The following is a 17,805-nucleotide window of genomic DNA, read 5'->3' on the forward strand; positions in this document are numbered from 1 at the left end:
TATGTGGAGGTCTGTTGTTGAAAGTCAATTTATTGTTGTCCAATGACCATCACTAATACTATAGCTGTTGGTTATATTGCATGTCATTTTGCAGTAAATATCATGAGAAAAAACATACTTGTCTGTTTAAAAAGTAGGAAATCAAAGGAAGACAACAAGAATTCCTGTATTTTAGGTGGTTATGTCTTCAATTTGTTCTGGAGCACACAGCTGATTGATACATGGTTTGTTTACACTAAGTTCATATTTAACAGATCGCGTGTGGATGTAGTGTGCCTGATAGTGATAGAGCCATAGTTGGGTCACTTTCTTGTTGTTAGAACACAGTGTTACAAAGAAATGCAGCTGTGCAAATAACAATATGTTATAAAATAAAACAAATGTTTTCTCTGAGAATCGTGAGAGAATCATAATTTTAATTCTTAACAAAAGAAAATCTGGATTCTCATTTGACCAACAATCATGCAGCCTTACGCCTTGAAGCTTGAAGTCAAATAGTTCCATGTCATTGGGTTTAAAAGAACTTGGCAGCAAAGCAAAACTTCAATTAGGGCTTCATTCCAGCAGTGTCTGTACACTTAATGCATATATAGTTTATTTATTTATTTATTTATTTCGCCTGAAGAGCATTAGATTGTGGGGTGAGGATTTAAGGGATTCAGTGGTGATGAAGCGTTAAGTTGTTGGACTGGAGCCCAGGTCAGTGAGCCGCAAGATGCTTTACCTCATTCTCAAACACTCTCTTCCCCAAACATGTCTAACATGAAGGGCTTCAGTGGAAAACTCTCATGAGAATCATGCTTTGCAGAAAACGTAACGTCAAGTCAAATACTGCTGAACAAAAGCAATAAGCCTTGAACAAAGCAATTCGTCTATAGTCTTTCCCCCGGATTAATGAAGTATATATCATAATCTCATCCTGATTCATGGTAATTTAAAAATATCTTTTTTAAATTGACTGAATAATAATTTCCAACTTGCAACAAAAAAAAAAAAGAGGATGTCAATAAAAAGCTGCTTTTAATATTATAACAATGATGACATTTCTTTGTTAAAAGCTGCACTTTGCATAAATTGGATAGCTGAATTGTTGCAGTTGAAAAAAAAAGCTTCACAAAAAGACACTATTTTCTAAGAGGGAGCCTTGTAGACCAACAAATTGCATGTAGGCGTATGCTCTGCATACACAAATCTTTAGGAATTTATTTCAATAGCAAGTTAACATTTATATGAGTAATCTTTCAGAAAGAAATATCATTAATAAACCATTAATTCAGAAGTTTGGTATTGAAGAAAAGCCCTGTGAAATGCAAACTGCTCCAAATTCAGTCCTATATTGTGCACAATGCAGGCGTCCATCGACTCATGAATGTTTGACATTGGTCCCAAAGGACGGACGTGTTCTCCCTTTAATTTCTATCAGTGGCATAATCCCCTTTTGAAACCCTTTTTAGGGTGAATTAGAAAGGCCCTGCATTCAAAGAGATGAGTGGAGAGAAGGGGGTGGGAATAATCACAAGGGCCTAGCTGTCTGTGCAGATTAGAATAGGAAAGAAAATCCTTTCATCTCAGATCTGTACTTCCAAGCTTGGAAGCATGCAAGCACAGACACAACGCACCAAACCTCAAATGCATACGTCTCACAAAATAAAGCCAAAGACCTCTACGTTTTTACTAATATATAAGCAGCAGCTATTTATGTTTTAACAGATGATATTCAATTATGCTGGAAACGGGCACGGTAGTCACTGGATTAGAGAAAAGCTCGTATAAAAGCTTTGCTCTCGAGGCTGACCTCTCAGACGGAGCGCAGGGGAGGGCATGCACATGATCTAACTTGCTTCTCCAATTTCTCATGCTGAAATGTGGACCACTGCTCTATTTTTGGCAGACAGGCCTTTCGACATCCAAGCGAAATGTAACGAGAGGAAGAAGACCAGAGAACCTCCTCAGCCAGGAACCGACAAACAAACACCCCGCAAACAACGCCATCTGACAGATAAGAGAATGGATTAGCCATTATGTCTGTTTGCTCAGTTGTCTACCTCTGTGGGAGTTTAACTGAGGGTAAAATGACAAGAAAGCTGGCTGTGCGGAACAGGAGTTGAAACTATAAAGACTGTGTGTAATAAGATAAATATCTCATAGGGGATGAACACTGTTACAGCATATGGTTTTATTACAGCAAAAAACTTTATTTTAATGAAGTGAAACAGTAATAGGCTTTGTCAAACTATACACAACCCTCATTAGTGCCTTTTTTTTTTTACCATCCTCTCTCGATAAAAACACTTAGGACACCAGTATCTTGGAAAAGATCCTCCAATGAAACGAGATCACAAGTACCCACAACTGACACAGTCAAAAAGCCACACACATATGTGTATACTTGTTTTCCCAAAAGGCTATACAACCAGTCAAGTGGTATTTTAGGCAAATTATAGATAATCACACAGTGGAAGCTGGTGCACAGAACTCAGTTAAGAACCTGACTAAGTCTATACAGAAAAGCTTGGTGTGCTTATGTCTTTTGGTATGCAAAAAGATTTACTTCCTGGACTGAGTATATCATCCACACTAGATTAGACGTTAGCTTGCAAACATGCGTGCACATGAGTAAAATAAAAGATGCAGGTTGTTTGTAGAAAACACATAAATCAGAAGGTATGTTTAGGTTCAGACGTGATCTCATTCTTCATTTCCCACTCCACCCAAACACAAGTAGAGCAGGCATATGTTCACTTTCTTCCTAACTTAACAGACTGTAGAGTTGGCAGTTTTTATTTAAATTACTGGAGTAATCTTTTAGCTAAACGAACTTCATAAATTGGCAACTATTTTGATGCTTCAGTAAGTATTTTTTATGCATAAATGCCAAATATTTGATGGTTCCACGTTTTTCAAATGTCTTACATTGGGTTTACATTATAGTAAACTGAATATTTCTGGGTTTTGGACTGTAGGACCAACCAAACGAGACAATCAATGAGGTTGCTTTGGGCTCTAGGAAAATTTTATAGATATTTTTAGCAGTTTTCTGCTGTTTTATAGACCAAAAAAACCAACTGATTACAAGTGAAATTGACTGGCGAATGATCTAAATGAAAATAATCTTTGGTTTCATTAACATGTGTCCTGAGTAATCTGGACTGCTGTTGGTAGATGTGTGAAAACACTCAAGATACATTACATTACATGTCATTTAGCAGACGCTTTTGTCCAAAGCGACTTACAATGCAAAGTGCATTCAACCTGATGGTACTAGACATAGACCATAGGAATCAAGTAAATACATACAGGATGCATTTCATCCCCAGCTCTCTGAAGCACTATGGCATTACTGTAATCTTACAACACGGATTTGTTGTATTAGAATCATGTATACTAGGTGTTTATTTGCATATAGAGAGAGGGAGTGAGATCCAATCACAAGTGGTCACTCAACACGCATGTAGAGATGCAGTCTAATACCAGGTGTCCTTATGGTTGTCCACTTGCAATCGAATCACCCAGGTCACATGTTATTTCAGGTATGAATGGCCATTATTTAAAAGAAAGAGCACAGCTGGTCATGATGTGTGGTGAGGGAATGAGAGAGAAAGGGCAAGAAGCTAAACACTTCTTTCTCCCTTTCTGCAAATAACACGTGGTAGTGGGTATGTACTGGTGTTTTCAGCTAAAGCATCAAACTAGAAAATCTTGGGACTGATTCCTGGGGATGTCCAGTTTAGGAAAATACAGGATGTTGACCTTTTTACAGCAGGATGGTGATTAGCCTCTAGAAGTTTCAAAATGCAACCAAACCAGAGAACATGAAGTGGCCAACTGAGCGTATTTTAGGAACTTTATACTTCAGAGGAAATAAATACTCTTTGATAACAAGCAATGGTGCAATAAAGTAAAGAATTTCACAGCCGAAGCATTACCGATTTCCCGAACTTGTTCCATTTAACAACAAACTGGCTGCAAACAATCCCCTTAGAAAAGTATTAGGGGGGAGGGCTAGAAACATAATCCTCTCTTTAATCACTCTTGCTCAAACACTGCCTTGCTGTTAACTTCCTCTTTGTTAAACTAAGAACCTTTTCACAAGCCGTTAAGCTCTTGGGACTATAAATGTTTTCCCAACAGTGTTTCGTGGTCAAACCTGTGTCGATATTGCTAATTATTTTAACATGTGAACCAGAAAACGTGTAAATCTAAAGGTCGAACTCCCAGAGAATATGAGGAGGAAGTTCCTTTCACGTGGCCAAAACAATAGAGATTGTGCAAGAAACTACTAGAAGAAATCCCCAAACACAGTCCGCAAACTCTTTTACAACCGTAGCAAGTCAGTACAAACTTTGCACCACCTCTCCCCTCGCTGTTAGAAAATTCCAGTTGAGGGGGGAAAAAGCCACGTCTGCTCCTCCCCACTGTGTGGGTTTTGTTCTGCTAATCAGACCACATGCCTCAAGGATTCAGGAATCCAAGAGCTCTCAGCCAGCTCCTCTCATTCCACATACAGCCGCAGCAGCCTGTGACAAACTATTCAGTGTGTTGGGGGGTTAAAGACTCTATCCATTCATAACACTGTTCAACCCTTCCTCCCTCCTCTCCTAATCTCAGGCAGTTCTTTACCCTCACCACCTCCTCCTCCTCTTACCCCTCACATGCCCTCTCTCCCCTCTCACCACAGCAGAGCCCTTTTTTAAATCTATCTGCATACTGCACACTGGGTCTGAATAGGCTCATGGTTTATTATTAGACTACGGTCCAACCACACACCCACTACGGTTTTAAATAGAGAAAACAGAACTAGGCCTACATGGAGAGTCCTGATATTTGGCTTTATCTTTCCCCTCGCTTGTTTTTCCCTTCTTATTCTGGTTTCTTTCCTCCCTGGCTCTCTTGCTACTCACGCATTGAGAGGCGAAATGAGGCACACTGGAAATTTGCAGCCTGACAATGGAAGACAGCTGCTCTTGCTGCATAAGTCTTTCATGAGCTGAATTAGTGGTACAAGCCTTTGCTCTCCCTTCCCCCCACACATGCCTCCCCTCATAGCGAGCTGATCCAGACACAGAAACACACCTCGTGGAAAGCTTATGAGAGAAAGAAAGAGAGAGAGAGAGAGAGAGAGAGAGAGAGAGAGAGAGAGAGAGAGAGAGAGAGAGAGAGAGAGAGAGAGAGAGAGAGAGAGAGAGAGAGAGAGAGAGAGAGAGAGAGAGAGAGAGAGAGAGAGAGACGGGGAGGTAAAGACAAAGCATGACAGGGGCTTTGTTTGACAGATCTGTGATTGGTTTTTTGCAAAAGTAGCCCAACATTGTTTTGCGTCCCTGTAGAAAGCCATCACATCAATACTTAATTCTGTGTTAAAAGCAGTAGGTAAAATCAAGTTTCTAAAATGATACTGCGTTAAAATAGAACTATTACCAAGTTTTAAGAGGCTGAAAGCCAGAAGCCTTAACAGACTGCACATATCACTGCCATTACATTGTGAACGTCACATTATTTAAATTAACTGAAAAAAAGTGCACTCACAAAAAGGATAACCGAGGTTCCCATTTGTGTTATGTTTTAAGATCAAGGTATCTGATCTCTGACACACGGCTTTGGTTTTCCATTACCAAAAGCTGGATTGTATGTGGTCAATTTTTTGTACCACTTTGGTCGAGATTCAAGGCGTGACTAGTCAATACTAGTAGGTGCAGTTAAACACTTCAGCCCACTGATTGGTCAGAGAGCAGTCCTGTGTCACGCCTGCACAAACCCGTGATTTTATGTACCCAAGCTACCATGAATTTGTATTAATATTTGGAAAATTTGACATACGTTTATAATAAGCTGCAAAATGCTAGATTTCCGCAGATTTCTAATTTCGCGGCCGTCAATTAAGATCTAGGTGCGCATAGAAAAACGCCCCTAAAACCTAAGCACTGTTTCAAAACCACCTCTCAAAACCTGAGGGATTTCTGAAAAACCGCACAGAATGTCAGCGTTGCTTAGGTAATTAATATTTCAGCCTCTGTCACAAATGTGCACGTGCCTGTTTTGGATGGTCTTGTCACTGAAGATTTTTTTTTCCTTTTTCGCTTTGCCTTCCCCAAGTTTATTTCAGCAATTCCTGTTGCATTTCATCGTTTATGTATCCTTAAAACGACAAGATCACCCAAAACATGCAGATGTCACATTCGGTTAAATACATAAACTACGCTGACATTTCTCTCTTTGGCTGCTGATTAAAGGATTCAGTGAGTGTCACATTAAAGATGATGTCATGCAGATTCATGTGGCGATGAGCTGAAAATCCCACCTATATGGAGGGGGGACTGTCTGCAGTGGAAAATGAAATTGAGAAGGACATGGTTCCAAAACTGAGTTGAGTCGACCCACAACATGGAGTGGACGCAGTGGAAATAAGGCATAAAACTGATACAACAGAAACATAATTTGATCAAAATCTATAAAAAACACACCATACATTAATATAATTATGCTGATAAAAGAAATCTAGATGAGCTAGTTTACTGATTACGAGTATGAAAAGCTCATGAAGGTGGAGTCACAGAGTGCTATTACTCACTGAATAAGCGAGTTATCCTAAGCGGCAATAATATGGCATTCACACTCCCAGCATGGAGTCTCAAGGTTTATATGCACCTTAATTAGCTTTAGGGAAATTGTCAGGCGTGATAATTAAAAAACAATATTCTGTTGTTTAAGAATGTCTGTCAATGAAAATGTATAATAAGATGGATTTTTTTTAACAGGATCCATGAATCAACTAAGCGATAACACTAAACTGCCTGTTTTTTTTCTTTTCATTTTAGTGGGCGGAAAACTGGAAAACATGGGTTGATGAAAAACTGCCAATAAGGCTCTCAATGCAGAATGTGATCCCTTCATTACTAAGACCAGTTGCACTCACTCCAACCACAACTTCGCTTTCAAGGTTTTCATTATTCCAGATTGCACTTGTGGTAAAAGCAAGCTTACTTTACACTCAATATCAAAAGTGACAACAAATCCCAAAAGCCTCCAGGAAGCGGTGACACAAATCAAGATAAACATCCACTGAGGTCAAGGTGACTACAGGCAGCAGTGTTTATGACTGGAAAGACTTGGTTCCAGTATTAAATATTTCCAAATAAAAAAAAAGTGGTGCCTCTCCACAAGGATTTCCTGAGAAACAAGACTACAAACTTTGTGGGGCGTGGCATTCTTCTTCTAATTCAATATCTGAGTCTGCGGGCTGCGAGGAATCTGCTTTAATGGTGGCTTAGGCTAAAAAGTTCTCTAATATGGATTTTTAGACTTAAGGTTGATGACAAGTCTGTATCAAAATGTTAATCTGGAAATTTCTTTAAATGTAATAGTTTCCTGACGGCAACCAGTGGCTAACGAACGATTCAGATCCCTTACTTAAGTAAAAGTACTCATACCACACTGTGAAATTAATCCACTACAAGGAAAAGTCTTCATTCAAAACCTTTAAAAATACAAAAGTATCAGCATCAAAATGTACTTAAAGTATCAAAAGTAAAAGTCCTTGTTATGCAGAATGGCTTCAAGCAGATTGTTATATATGTCCTAAATGTAGAATTATTATAATTGGTGCATTTATACAAACAGCATTCTAGTGGCTAATTTTGACAACTCAATATACCATAACATGGTTTATTTGATAAAAATACATAACCATTTCAAATGGATCCCTTTTTTATGTTAAATCTCAACCTGGAATGTAACTAACACTGGTAGCTAAATGTAGTGGAGTAAATAGTATGAAGTTACATACAAACACCTAAAAATTGTACTTAAGTACAGTAACTGAGTAAATGTACTTAGTTCCATTCCAGCACTGACTACAACTGACTGAAGCTTCAGTGCAATACTGGACTCATACTGTGAAAACACTACAAAGAGATTTGCAAGACAAAACATTACACTGTGTATTATATAAACCAACTTAAATTATGTCTAAATTTGTGGCGCCTGTCTTTCAAGTCCCAGTAATGTAAAACTGTACGAGTTGCCTTGAAAGATCATATACTGAAAAATATGCTACAACCGTTTCATTATCATCCCTGACTTCCTCTAATAGAAAGAAAAGAGATGGCAAGCGCCAACCAGTTGGATGTAAAAAACACAGAAATTGCTTTAATTTGGCAGCATTTGGGGTTTGTACCAAATGACGAGAGCGCCAACTAATCTTGGAAGCTGTGTGCATGTTTTGTGGCAGCTTGAGATGGAAATATTAAAAATGCATTACCATCCCAGAATCAGTTCTCTATTAAGTACTGCGAGGCTGTGTTCGTCTGGTAAACCCCACACCCATCTACATAATCAATAAGCATGTTTGAGGAAAATACAAAAGCTGTTTATTGATGGTACTGAATTTATTTTTAATCATTTATGTTTTTTGGGTTATTTGTTTTTACAAAGGAAGGTTTGGGGTTTAACATATTGGATGTCCAATGAAACTGACATTTTAATATATATATGGTTTTTGCTGCAGTCAATTTTTACCATCATGTCATCACAGCAGACATTTTGATTTACACTGATTCTGCTATCTGTTTTGAATTGCAATAGCATGTCAGTGAGGGATAAGACACCATAAACCTTGAAAATGTGTGGTATGAATGGAATGCTTCTTAGTCTCAGCGGAAAAAAAGGAGTATCCCTGGGACATGTAGGTTCACATTAAATGAAAATATAAAAGGATCGACAAATGGTAACATAACTACAAATTTCTATATCCATTCTAGCAGCTGTTCAGTGATTAAAAAGAACAAAATGTCCAACATGTCTGTTATTAACGTCCTTGATTTCATTTTATTTTCACACTTTATGTAGTCGAGTGTTTTGCCTACAAGCTCAAACCATTTTGCATTATTGTGAAGGCAGCTGCTAATGGCAGACGTGGAAAACAATTAGTGTCAAATGTTTTCTTCCTGTTGTAGTGAGGGACTCCCCGAGGGTAAAAGCTTCAAACAGGCACAGGCAACAACACAGAAATCACATCAGCACTGAAACAAGGGCTGGCAGATCATCCAATACTATCATTTGTCAACTTACTGTGGAAACTAACAGATCAAATCAATATGTTTTGTGATTGTTTAACTGTCTTCCAAATGTATGATTCGTAAAAAGTCATTCAGAGAGCAAGGGAGAGAAGTTCAAACTCTGATTTCAAGGTACCTAAACCAAATATATTCAGACTCTTAAAGCCTTTCTCATCCCATTTTAGTTGTTAGTATAAATGCAATTGTGAAAAATAACAGAATTATTTTGTAATCGCAGCAATCATTGTATTTTACCATCTGTTCATCTAACACTTTGTATGTTATGATCAGGATTATTTAATGCTAATTGCAAATTTCCACAGTAAGGGATCAACTGGACTTATCCAGCTATTAGCTAGCTTAGCTCATCTGGTGTGAGACACCAGGGACTGCTAATTGGTCTGACACGTAGATATATGGGTCCAATGACCCAATAGTCTGAAAAAACCCACTGATTGTCATTGTGTTTCTTCAAAAAATAATTATGTTTTATGGTGTGACAATGCTATGGTTAAGGAATGGTTAGGTTTAGGCACAAAAACCACTTGGTCAGAGAAAGAACCCCTCTTCGCATTATTGGGCCACCAAACCAAAGGGCCACGAGAACAATGGCAAGGCACCAAAACACCAGGAGACAACAAACAAATACGGTGACGGATACATTGGTCAGTCGATAATGGTATCTCTAGGTATTGGCATACATCTGATGATTTTTTTAACCAAAAATATAATCCAGAAAATGATGCAGAATGTGATTTAGAAATGGTTTCATCATCACCTAGTTCAAGCAGAGCTGTGGACAAATGAAATATTCTCTTTCACTTACAGATGGCTGAAAATCAACAGAGATCAGGCAGTAAGGTGTTGGACTACTTCTGCAAAGTTGGTGATGTCCACAATGTAATACAGCATATGCAAAATAATGTTAAATATGCTTTAAGAAAGTTATCTGTTGAAGAAAGCAGCCTGAGTTACCAAAAATATGGTGCAAAATCCACATAGCAAAAGTCTAGTTTCATTTCAGCCCAAAAAATTATTATGTTTGCTGCCATATTGGTGATTTTTCCCCTTTAAAATTGGTATTGGCCTCAAAAATGAAATATCAGTCGGACCCCAGTTTACACAAGTGTTTGTGTGTATAAGGAAAGGAGTATATTCAAATTTAAGCATATTCTAAACCATGAAAACATAATGGTTAAATTATGAGTGTTTTTTTTCACACCTTGAAGACCCTGTGGTTTGCTCATCTGACTTGGAAAGGTGTGAGCGTGAGGGGGTTTCCGAAGCTATTCGACCGTCCGACAAGCAGCTGTGACAGCCAAACTGACAACTTAATACATCAATAATGTCTGCAAAGAGTGTTAATATCAGTAAGATCTAAATGCTTCAGATACAGGATTGTGTGAGATGTAGAGGATATCTAACATTTGAAGAAGCACTTCAGTAATGTCAGTCTGTTAATAAAGCAACAACTCTGCTTATCTGCTTTACTAGAACTCGGACAGGTAAGCTAACAGCCTCACTTTGTAGTGAGCTTCTTGATGTAATTTACTCCCCCTCTTAAAATAAGTCACAGTCTCTCTTCTCTTCCAGAGCCTTTAAAAGCCCTGGCACTACTTAAAAGGAACGAGCTGTAACACAATAGCAACAGTCAGCCAGGCACAGACAGGCAAAGAGAGAAAAAAAAAACTCAAGCTAGCTCTCATGAGATCCCTCCACTACCCGAGCTGGACATCAGCAGCAATGCAGAGCGGCGGCTGTGCTCTTTCATTCAAGTGCTGCCTTTCCTTTCTCTCTCTCTCCCTCTCGCTCCCTACTTTTCAAAGTAACATTGCCAATGTAATTTTCCATGAGAGCTGCTCCATTTATCAAGGCCAGTGGCACATCGAGGCAGCTAACGAATGCCTTACTCCTCTAGATTTGTATAATGAGAGGTGGGAGAGTGAGACACACTCAGAGGTGGTTAGCACTTGTACGAAGGAAGTAGAGATGATTTATTCAGCATCCGAGAGCCAATGCTTTGGGGAGCTTTAACTTAGGACACAGACAATGTAGCCTCGCTATTACACCTCGACCATGGAGAACAAGACTGTTAGTGAGACACATACTGATTAGTGCTTGGATTACACTGGACGTGGGACAGCTCGTTCTTTTAAATCAACAGTCAAGTTGTAACGAGGCTGACAAATTTACAAATCTACTCTGCTTTGTTAAAAAAAGCTGCGTTAATTTAACTACTTATAATAGATACATCTACATCAATCAAACATGTAGAACAGGTATCAGATAGGTACACGTTCCTAATATAAGTCTGTCACATTGTTGTAATGTGTAGATGAAATTTATTTCTCAATTGACATTTTACAAGCCACAAGGACTACATATAAAGCAAAGTGAATCAGGTCAGTAGTCATTTTTCAACCATGTTTTTTTCATCAGACTCAGTATCTATTTCACAGTTTGAGCAGGCTGCCAAAAGAATCTTGCCTGCAGACACTAAAGGCTAGCTGCTGTGGCTAGTGTGCAATAAAATGGGATTCTACTGTCACATCTGGGCTGAAAAACAGTCATGTGATGTGTAATTTTAGGCATTGAGATTGTGTTTCTGGCTAGATGTTATGGTGGAGTCCAGGATGGGATGTCGCAGCCAAAACAAGACTGATGTGGTGTGGTTTCTGTCAGTCCACATGGCTGCAGAACTAAAGACTGCTGTGAACAACAGAGCTATTAGTTAAGAACCAGTGTGGTTTCAGTTCAGATGACATGTGAAAGACAGTACGTGTGCAAGGTAATTGTAATGAACATATCAAATATTAGCTATTAATCTTCCAAGCCCCTAGAAAAAGCGATAGGCTATGATTTTTAATGCAGTGGGCAAGTTATGGGTCTAAAGGTCTAAAAATCGTTTGACGTTCCACTTTTTCACAATCATAACAAAAATAATGCTTTTATTGTGAGTTTGCTGTAGTCATTCAAGCTTCTGGACTGCTTACACTGCATGTTTGTATCTTTAATTTTATCACCAAGGCAAATTCCTTGTATGTAAAAATCTACATGGCAATTGACCCATTTCTGGTTTCTGAAATGGCTGTAAAAGAACAAATACATTTTTCTGTGTTGAACAGAAACATGGATATTACTTTCTGTTTTATCATAATTTGAACTTTTTGGCCAAGTACACATTCAGTAAGTCACAAAAAGCTGTATCTGTACATTTAGATATCAGTAGATCTTGATCAAGAAAATTTCTTGGTTTTAACATGATGGCTGCCTTGCATATCCTTCGTCAATTTAGTCTTCATTGTCACAATGTCCTTGATATAGGGGCTTTAAATACCATTTATGATGACACTGCTGTTACTTTTTCTGCTGTGATGCAAAAGCAGAAGTTCTCTACAGTCCAAACACATGCAATGTTACATGTAATGTAAAAACACGGGTTTAAAAAGCAAGTCTGTCTCGCGTCTTTGAGACTTTTTGACTATCTTTTAATAGGATGAATGGCTATTTCCTTCTTACAGGGAATCCAGTTCTTTAACTTCAGATGTACCACAGATGTTCTCTATTTTTCACAACTAATTCTCTCCTAATGTTTGACTTAACCTTGGCTTCTACCAGTTTCTAAATTATAAGGCTGTGGTCTATTAAATGTGTATAAGTGGCTATTAGCAACATCATTGGTGTCAACACCAGGTTTGGATCAATTCTTTACTACATCCTCATGTAGTTGAGATAAATCTGGCAAACTGACTTACAAAGCCCAATGACAGAATGTGAATGTTTAGTTGTTGTTTTTTTTTTTAAAAATGGCCCTGTTTGATGTAATTTTAGCCATTAATTGAGGTTGGTAACCTCAAAACTGTCCTTAAAGCCATAACTGATGTGTGCAGGAATATAATCAAATCCTTTTTACCCCATCACGTTTTCACCAGCTTGATATTTGAAAGCAGTGGTGACCTCTCTGCTTTATTCAGTGTTGAAATCCAAGTCGTGGTGGTTCTCCCTCTAAAAGCCTTTTCATTCTAAATACATTATGATTACAAAGACTTTCTCCAAATTTCCTTTCATAGCAGTGGGCCCAAGGAGACTCTACAGCTTGTGTTCATGACTGGGTGTCCTGGATTTAAGGAATCAAACAGGCTTCCTCCTCACAGCCCATCCCCCACGCCACTTTCAGAGCAGCAGGAAAAACGACGAAGGCGTGCTTTGCACCAGCTCCCTCCCCCACACACACTGCTCCACCAGGCATTGCTGGGGCTTGTGGGATTAAGAATGGAACACGATGACAGACAAAAACAGTCCTCAGCACCTCCCTGCTCTGCTGTCTTTTATACTGCCAGAGCATGAAAAGGCCGCTATGAGGCATACAATAGACACAGCGATAGATCAACTCTATGAGTGAACAAGATAAGTGTGGGTGAATAGCTACACGGATCTTTATATTGTTCTTGTAAGATAATGTCAGTGTAGAAATTGTGTGAACAAAAAACAAGTGGAACACGATTTGACATTTGCATCGCAGGCGCAAAGTGATGTATATGGCAGACAATGTCTATTACAATCTTGTCTGACATTAGTGCTTTATTTTACCAGCTCGTGTACAGCACATAACACTTTCGTGGTTAATTGCAGCTGATGTTGGCTGGTATTTAATTTTAAAATGGCAGAAGACATTTTCAAAACATGAAGGCACTTCCTTTTAAAATGAATCAAGCCTCTGCTGTCAAGAAGGGGGAAAAAAACATTTCCTCTAGCTGGTCTCAGAATCATATTCGTCAAGGGTGCCCTTATTCACCGTGTGGTAATAAAAGGGAAAGCAGCAGTAGGTCTTTTTTATGCATCACATGTCACACAGCTTCAGGGAACGGAGTGCATCTCCAAGCCTGCTGTAAATGACAGGCTATCACAAAGCACAACTTCAAGAAACCCTGCAGTGCGCGGTCCTATTGTGTCCTATTGTATTAATTTGTACCATGATAATTAAACCAATGAAAGACAGTATTGTTTTAAAGACTTATCACAGATGAATGCAGCTTCACAATTGTATATATTGTTACTTGCTTCTGGAACTGAGCTGTTGCTAAAAAGGCCACAATTAAACTCCAAAATGTGCCAGCGGCCAAACGAACATAACTTAATTTAGAGACAGAATAATGTTAATATAAAGGTACGTTTGTTATGAGAGACCAATTACCAAGATAATGTACTTTTTTGATGCAAATGCTGAAGATAAATTTCAACATTTTTATAAAAACTATTGATGTCAACGGTAACTTTACAACTGCCTTTGACAAAGACTAGTGTAACCCAACACTAGTCAGTAAAATAATCCAACACAGCACCAAGCAAATCCATATAGCATCAAAATAAAAGTAAAAAGAATAACTCACCTTTTCATTTTTCACCTTCTTTAACGTCTTGCATTCGCTGTTACCATTTTCCACCTCCTCTGGTTCAGTTTTTGCGGTCAATGCTGGTACTATCCCTACAGATTCAAGTGCAATATTCCCCATTTGATTGGCTTCTGCCAAGTCTGTTGATTGTGTGTTCTCAAAGGACGCATTGCGACTATTCCCCAGAGCAACTTGGGCTTGAGACACAACATCCTTCTCTGCAGCAGCTATCGCCACGACTGGGGCTCCGTCTGTTTTGTCCTTCTTACTTTTCCCGCTAGCCCCTTCTTTCTCTTTTTTACTCAGAACACCTCTGGAGGCTTTGCCCCCTTTTTCCATGTTCTTCCCAGAGGTGGAATTGTTTCCAGCGGCTCCTGCGCCCGCTGCCGTGCCTGTTGGCTCCCCTTGAGTCCGTCCTGTAGTTTCTTTTTTGCCCCCATCTCCAGCTGAAGCTTTGCTACTATTGTCTTTAGAGTTCTTACTGCGCTTGTATTTGGATTTGCTTTCCTTGCCTTGAGAGCCAGACACTGGACTAACGAACCGGATGTTGTCAGGCAATGCTGCCACTGCACTGGGTGGTGCTGCCATGCCGTCCTTGGTGCCGGACATCTCAAGTTTGTCTTTCTCTAAGTCAGCGTCAAGGTCAATAATCAGATTTCCAACACCGATATCCCACTCATCCCCGCTATCATAAGTGTCCACCGCATTAGAGTCCACACCTTTCCCGCCTGCAGTGCCACCACTTAGGGACATTTTAGTGCCAACGGCCCAGGATTGCCTCAGTGAGGTCCGACACCCTCTCAGACGGTTGGGACTCAGGGGCAAGGGTTAGAAAATCCTCACGGTCTACTCGTTCCTGTCCCATTTAACCACATTTCGCCCTAGAAAGAGAAGGAGAAAAAGAGAGTTATATTAGTCTAATAATTCTGACACAGAAATAACAGCTTTGCCATCACAGAACAGAGCTTTTCATGGGGTCGTTTGATCACGAGCCAGTAATTCTCTGATGATCACTGCGCAAACCACTATGGTAATACCCACTGGTGTGACAGCACTGCTCCGAAACCCTCTCCTCATAATCACTTCCCACAGTCGTCATGGCAACCACAGGAAATGTAGCTTAAATCCTGCTTTGACAGCCAAGGTGGCCCCACTGTTCTGAATGACTGGCTCTCTTTTTCACAAGGCACTGCTGATAGTGTCACTGCTGATAAATAAGGAGTAGCTGGCCTCACACACCCCCGCATGGTTTATGGAGCCGTGCCTTTTCAACTCAAGCACACAATGGTAATCTTGCATTAGCAGAGGAGCTTAAAAACATGAATGAACCAGTGTACGTCTCGGAGAACATTGGTTTGTTGTATTTGCTTACAATATAAAGCTAAAAGGTTGCCATGTTTCAAATGTTTGAGCAAATTAATTCCTGGAGAGATCACAATTTTGGACAAACGGCAGATAAACATAGATATAAAAACCTTAAAAATGGGACCTAAGGGTAACTTACTTTATTTTCACAATTCAGAAAATATATATTATCAAAAAACTGAACATCCTTTGTTTCAACATTTATAAAACATGACTGCAATCGATGAACAAAGTGAACATCAACTTGTTTGTCATGAGTGAATGGCTGTGAAAAGAAATCTCTTTCGCACCTTTAATGTGTTTTTTAGTTGTACACTGCACTGAAATTGTGTTGAAGAATTATTAATGCAGTTCCCCCCGTGAATAACACAAGCAATATAATTACAGTTGGTTTTGGCAGCTACATCAGTACCATTACTGCTCTTTAGTACTCACTGTCAGTATCAGCCAATTAGTTTGTCCATTTTAAATACTACAACCAATGCTATTTAGAATGGTAAAAATCAGGGACGATGTTGGAAAATGTAACTTGTCAAGCCATAGCTTAATGAGCCCCGTATTTTCAAAAGGCTTTATGTACAAATAAACATTACTGATGTGCATATTTATGTAACCATTCCTTTTCGCCGTATACCCCTGTTGCTCATGGTAGAACTAAGATGGTAAAAAGGCATCAACCAATCCATAAGAAGAGTTAGAGTCTCCTGAGATCTCACTGCATGTTGGTAAATAATTAACATTCGCATCTGTAGTTCTCATCTCCCCGTGAGATAAAGAAAGTGAAGGATGAGGAAGCCTGAGCACAAAAGACTCTGGAGTGGTGCTAAGGGTGATGAGATCAATACCGCCTCAAACAGGCATGAATTCTGATGATTCTCTTTGTGCTTTTGTACAAAATACAGCCAAACAGTTCACAGTGGAGCGCTGGAAAGATTTTAACGGAAAAATGCACATACATTCTTAGAATGTCATTGTTATCCACGGTGTGTTTGCTTTGTGATTTACATCTTAAAGTAATGCATCATACATTTCCTATTGGATAACTGAAATATTTTCTACCCAGACTACTAAGAATGATAAATGTATCAATGTTCACATAATGGCATTTTTAACCATCAATCATATCTTTGTTATGTTTAAGATCTCCATTTAAAAAGGTTCAATTACAAATTCCATCCTTGAATAGAAGACACAAATGGCTTCACACACTGACACAGCAAAGAAAACTACTAAAATTTGCCACATTTCCCAATTAATTTGGGTTTGAATGTATAAATTCTCTATCTTCATTAAGTGACCTGAAGAATTGATAAAACGCAAACACTAGCAAGGTAGCCTGACATTTGCCGGACCAATTTGCTAATGCGCGTTAGTCTGGAAGCTCTCAGGAAATTTTCTATTTCATAGGCATTATTAATGGGCGTAGATCAAAATGTCTCTGTACGCAATTGGATGAACCAACAAACAATCATAGCGATCAAAATGAGTTACGGCCAAATGTAACCACACTACAACGTTGTTTAGTTGAGAAGTGATGGTGTTCCATTAGATTTATAAAATAGTGCTTCCCTACGGCACTTAAGGAAAAACGAGTACCATCACACCTTCAGAACTTAGTTCGACTTGGTATACTTGATAATGATAGCTTCCTGTGACATCTCTAATAACACACCCCATGTTAGATATCAGTTGGCCCAACCAAAGCCTGGAAATCTGTCTCAACAGGAGAGACATATCTGCCACAGCAAATAAAACTTGAGTAGGCAGATTCATCTGGTTCCCAAGATAGGAGCTAGCATAATTTTCTAGTTATCGTGATAATGTGCCATTTGTTTGACAAAAATGAGTATTTACCATCTACTTTATTTATTAGACTTGTACAATTACAAACATCAGACCTGCAGAGCATTTAAACCACAATTATTACAAATTCACTCGGCATCCTCAGACTATGAGCCCTTGTGTAAATACGGCTCATCCTGATGGGCTTATCAAGT

At 39.0% G+C, this 17,805-nt stretch overlaps 1 protein-coding gene across 3 annotated transcripts in view; it reads right to left on the reverse strand.

Annotated features, from left to right (window-relative positions):
- Positions 1–17,805, reverse strand: part of LOC131983552 (zinc finger protein 609-like) — an 86,801-nt gene that overhangs the window by 46,911 nt on the left and 22,085 nt on the right. For all 3 annotated transcript variants that reach the window (XM_059348293.1, XM_059348285.1, XM_059348302.1), the window contains exon 2: positions 14,441–15,324. In XM_059348293.1, coding sequence (XP_059204276.1) covers positions 14,441–15,196 — 756 coding nt within the window. In that variant the 5' untranslated portion in view covers positions 15,197–15,324. The remainder of the gene's footprint in view (positions 1–14,440; positions 15,325–17,805) is intronic.

The sequence above is a fragment of the Centropristis striata genome, chromosome 2 (assembly GCF_030273125.1).
Source record: "Centropristis striata isolate RG_2023a ecotype Rhode Island chromosome 2, C.striata_1.0, whole genome shotgun sequence".
NCBI lineage: Eukaryota > Metazoa > Chordata > Actinopteri > Perciformes > Serranidae > Centropristis > Centropristis striata.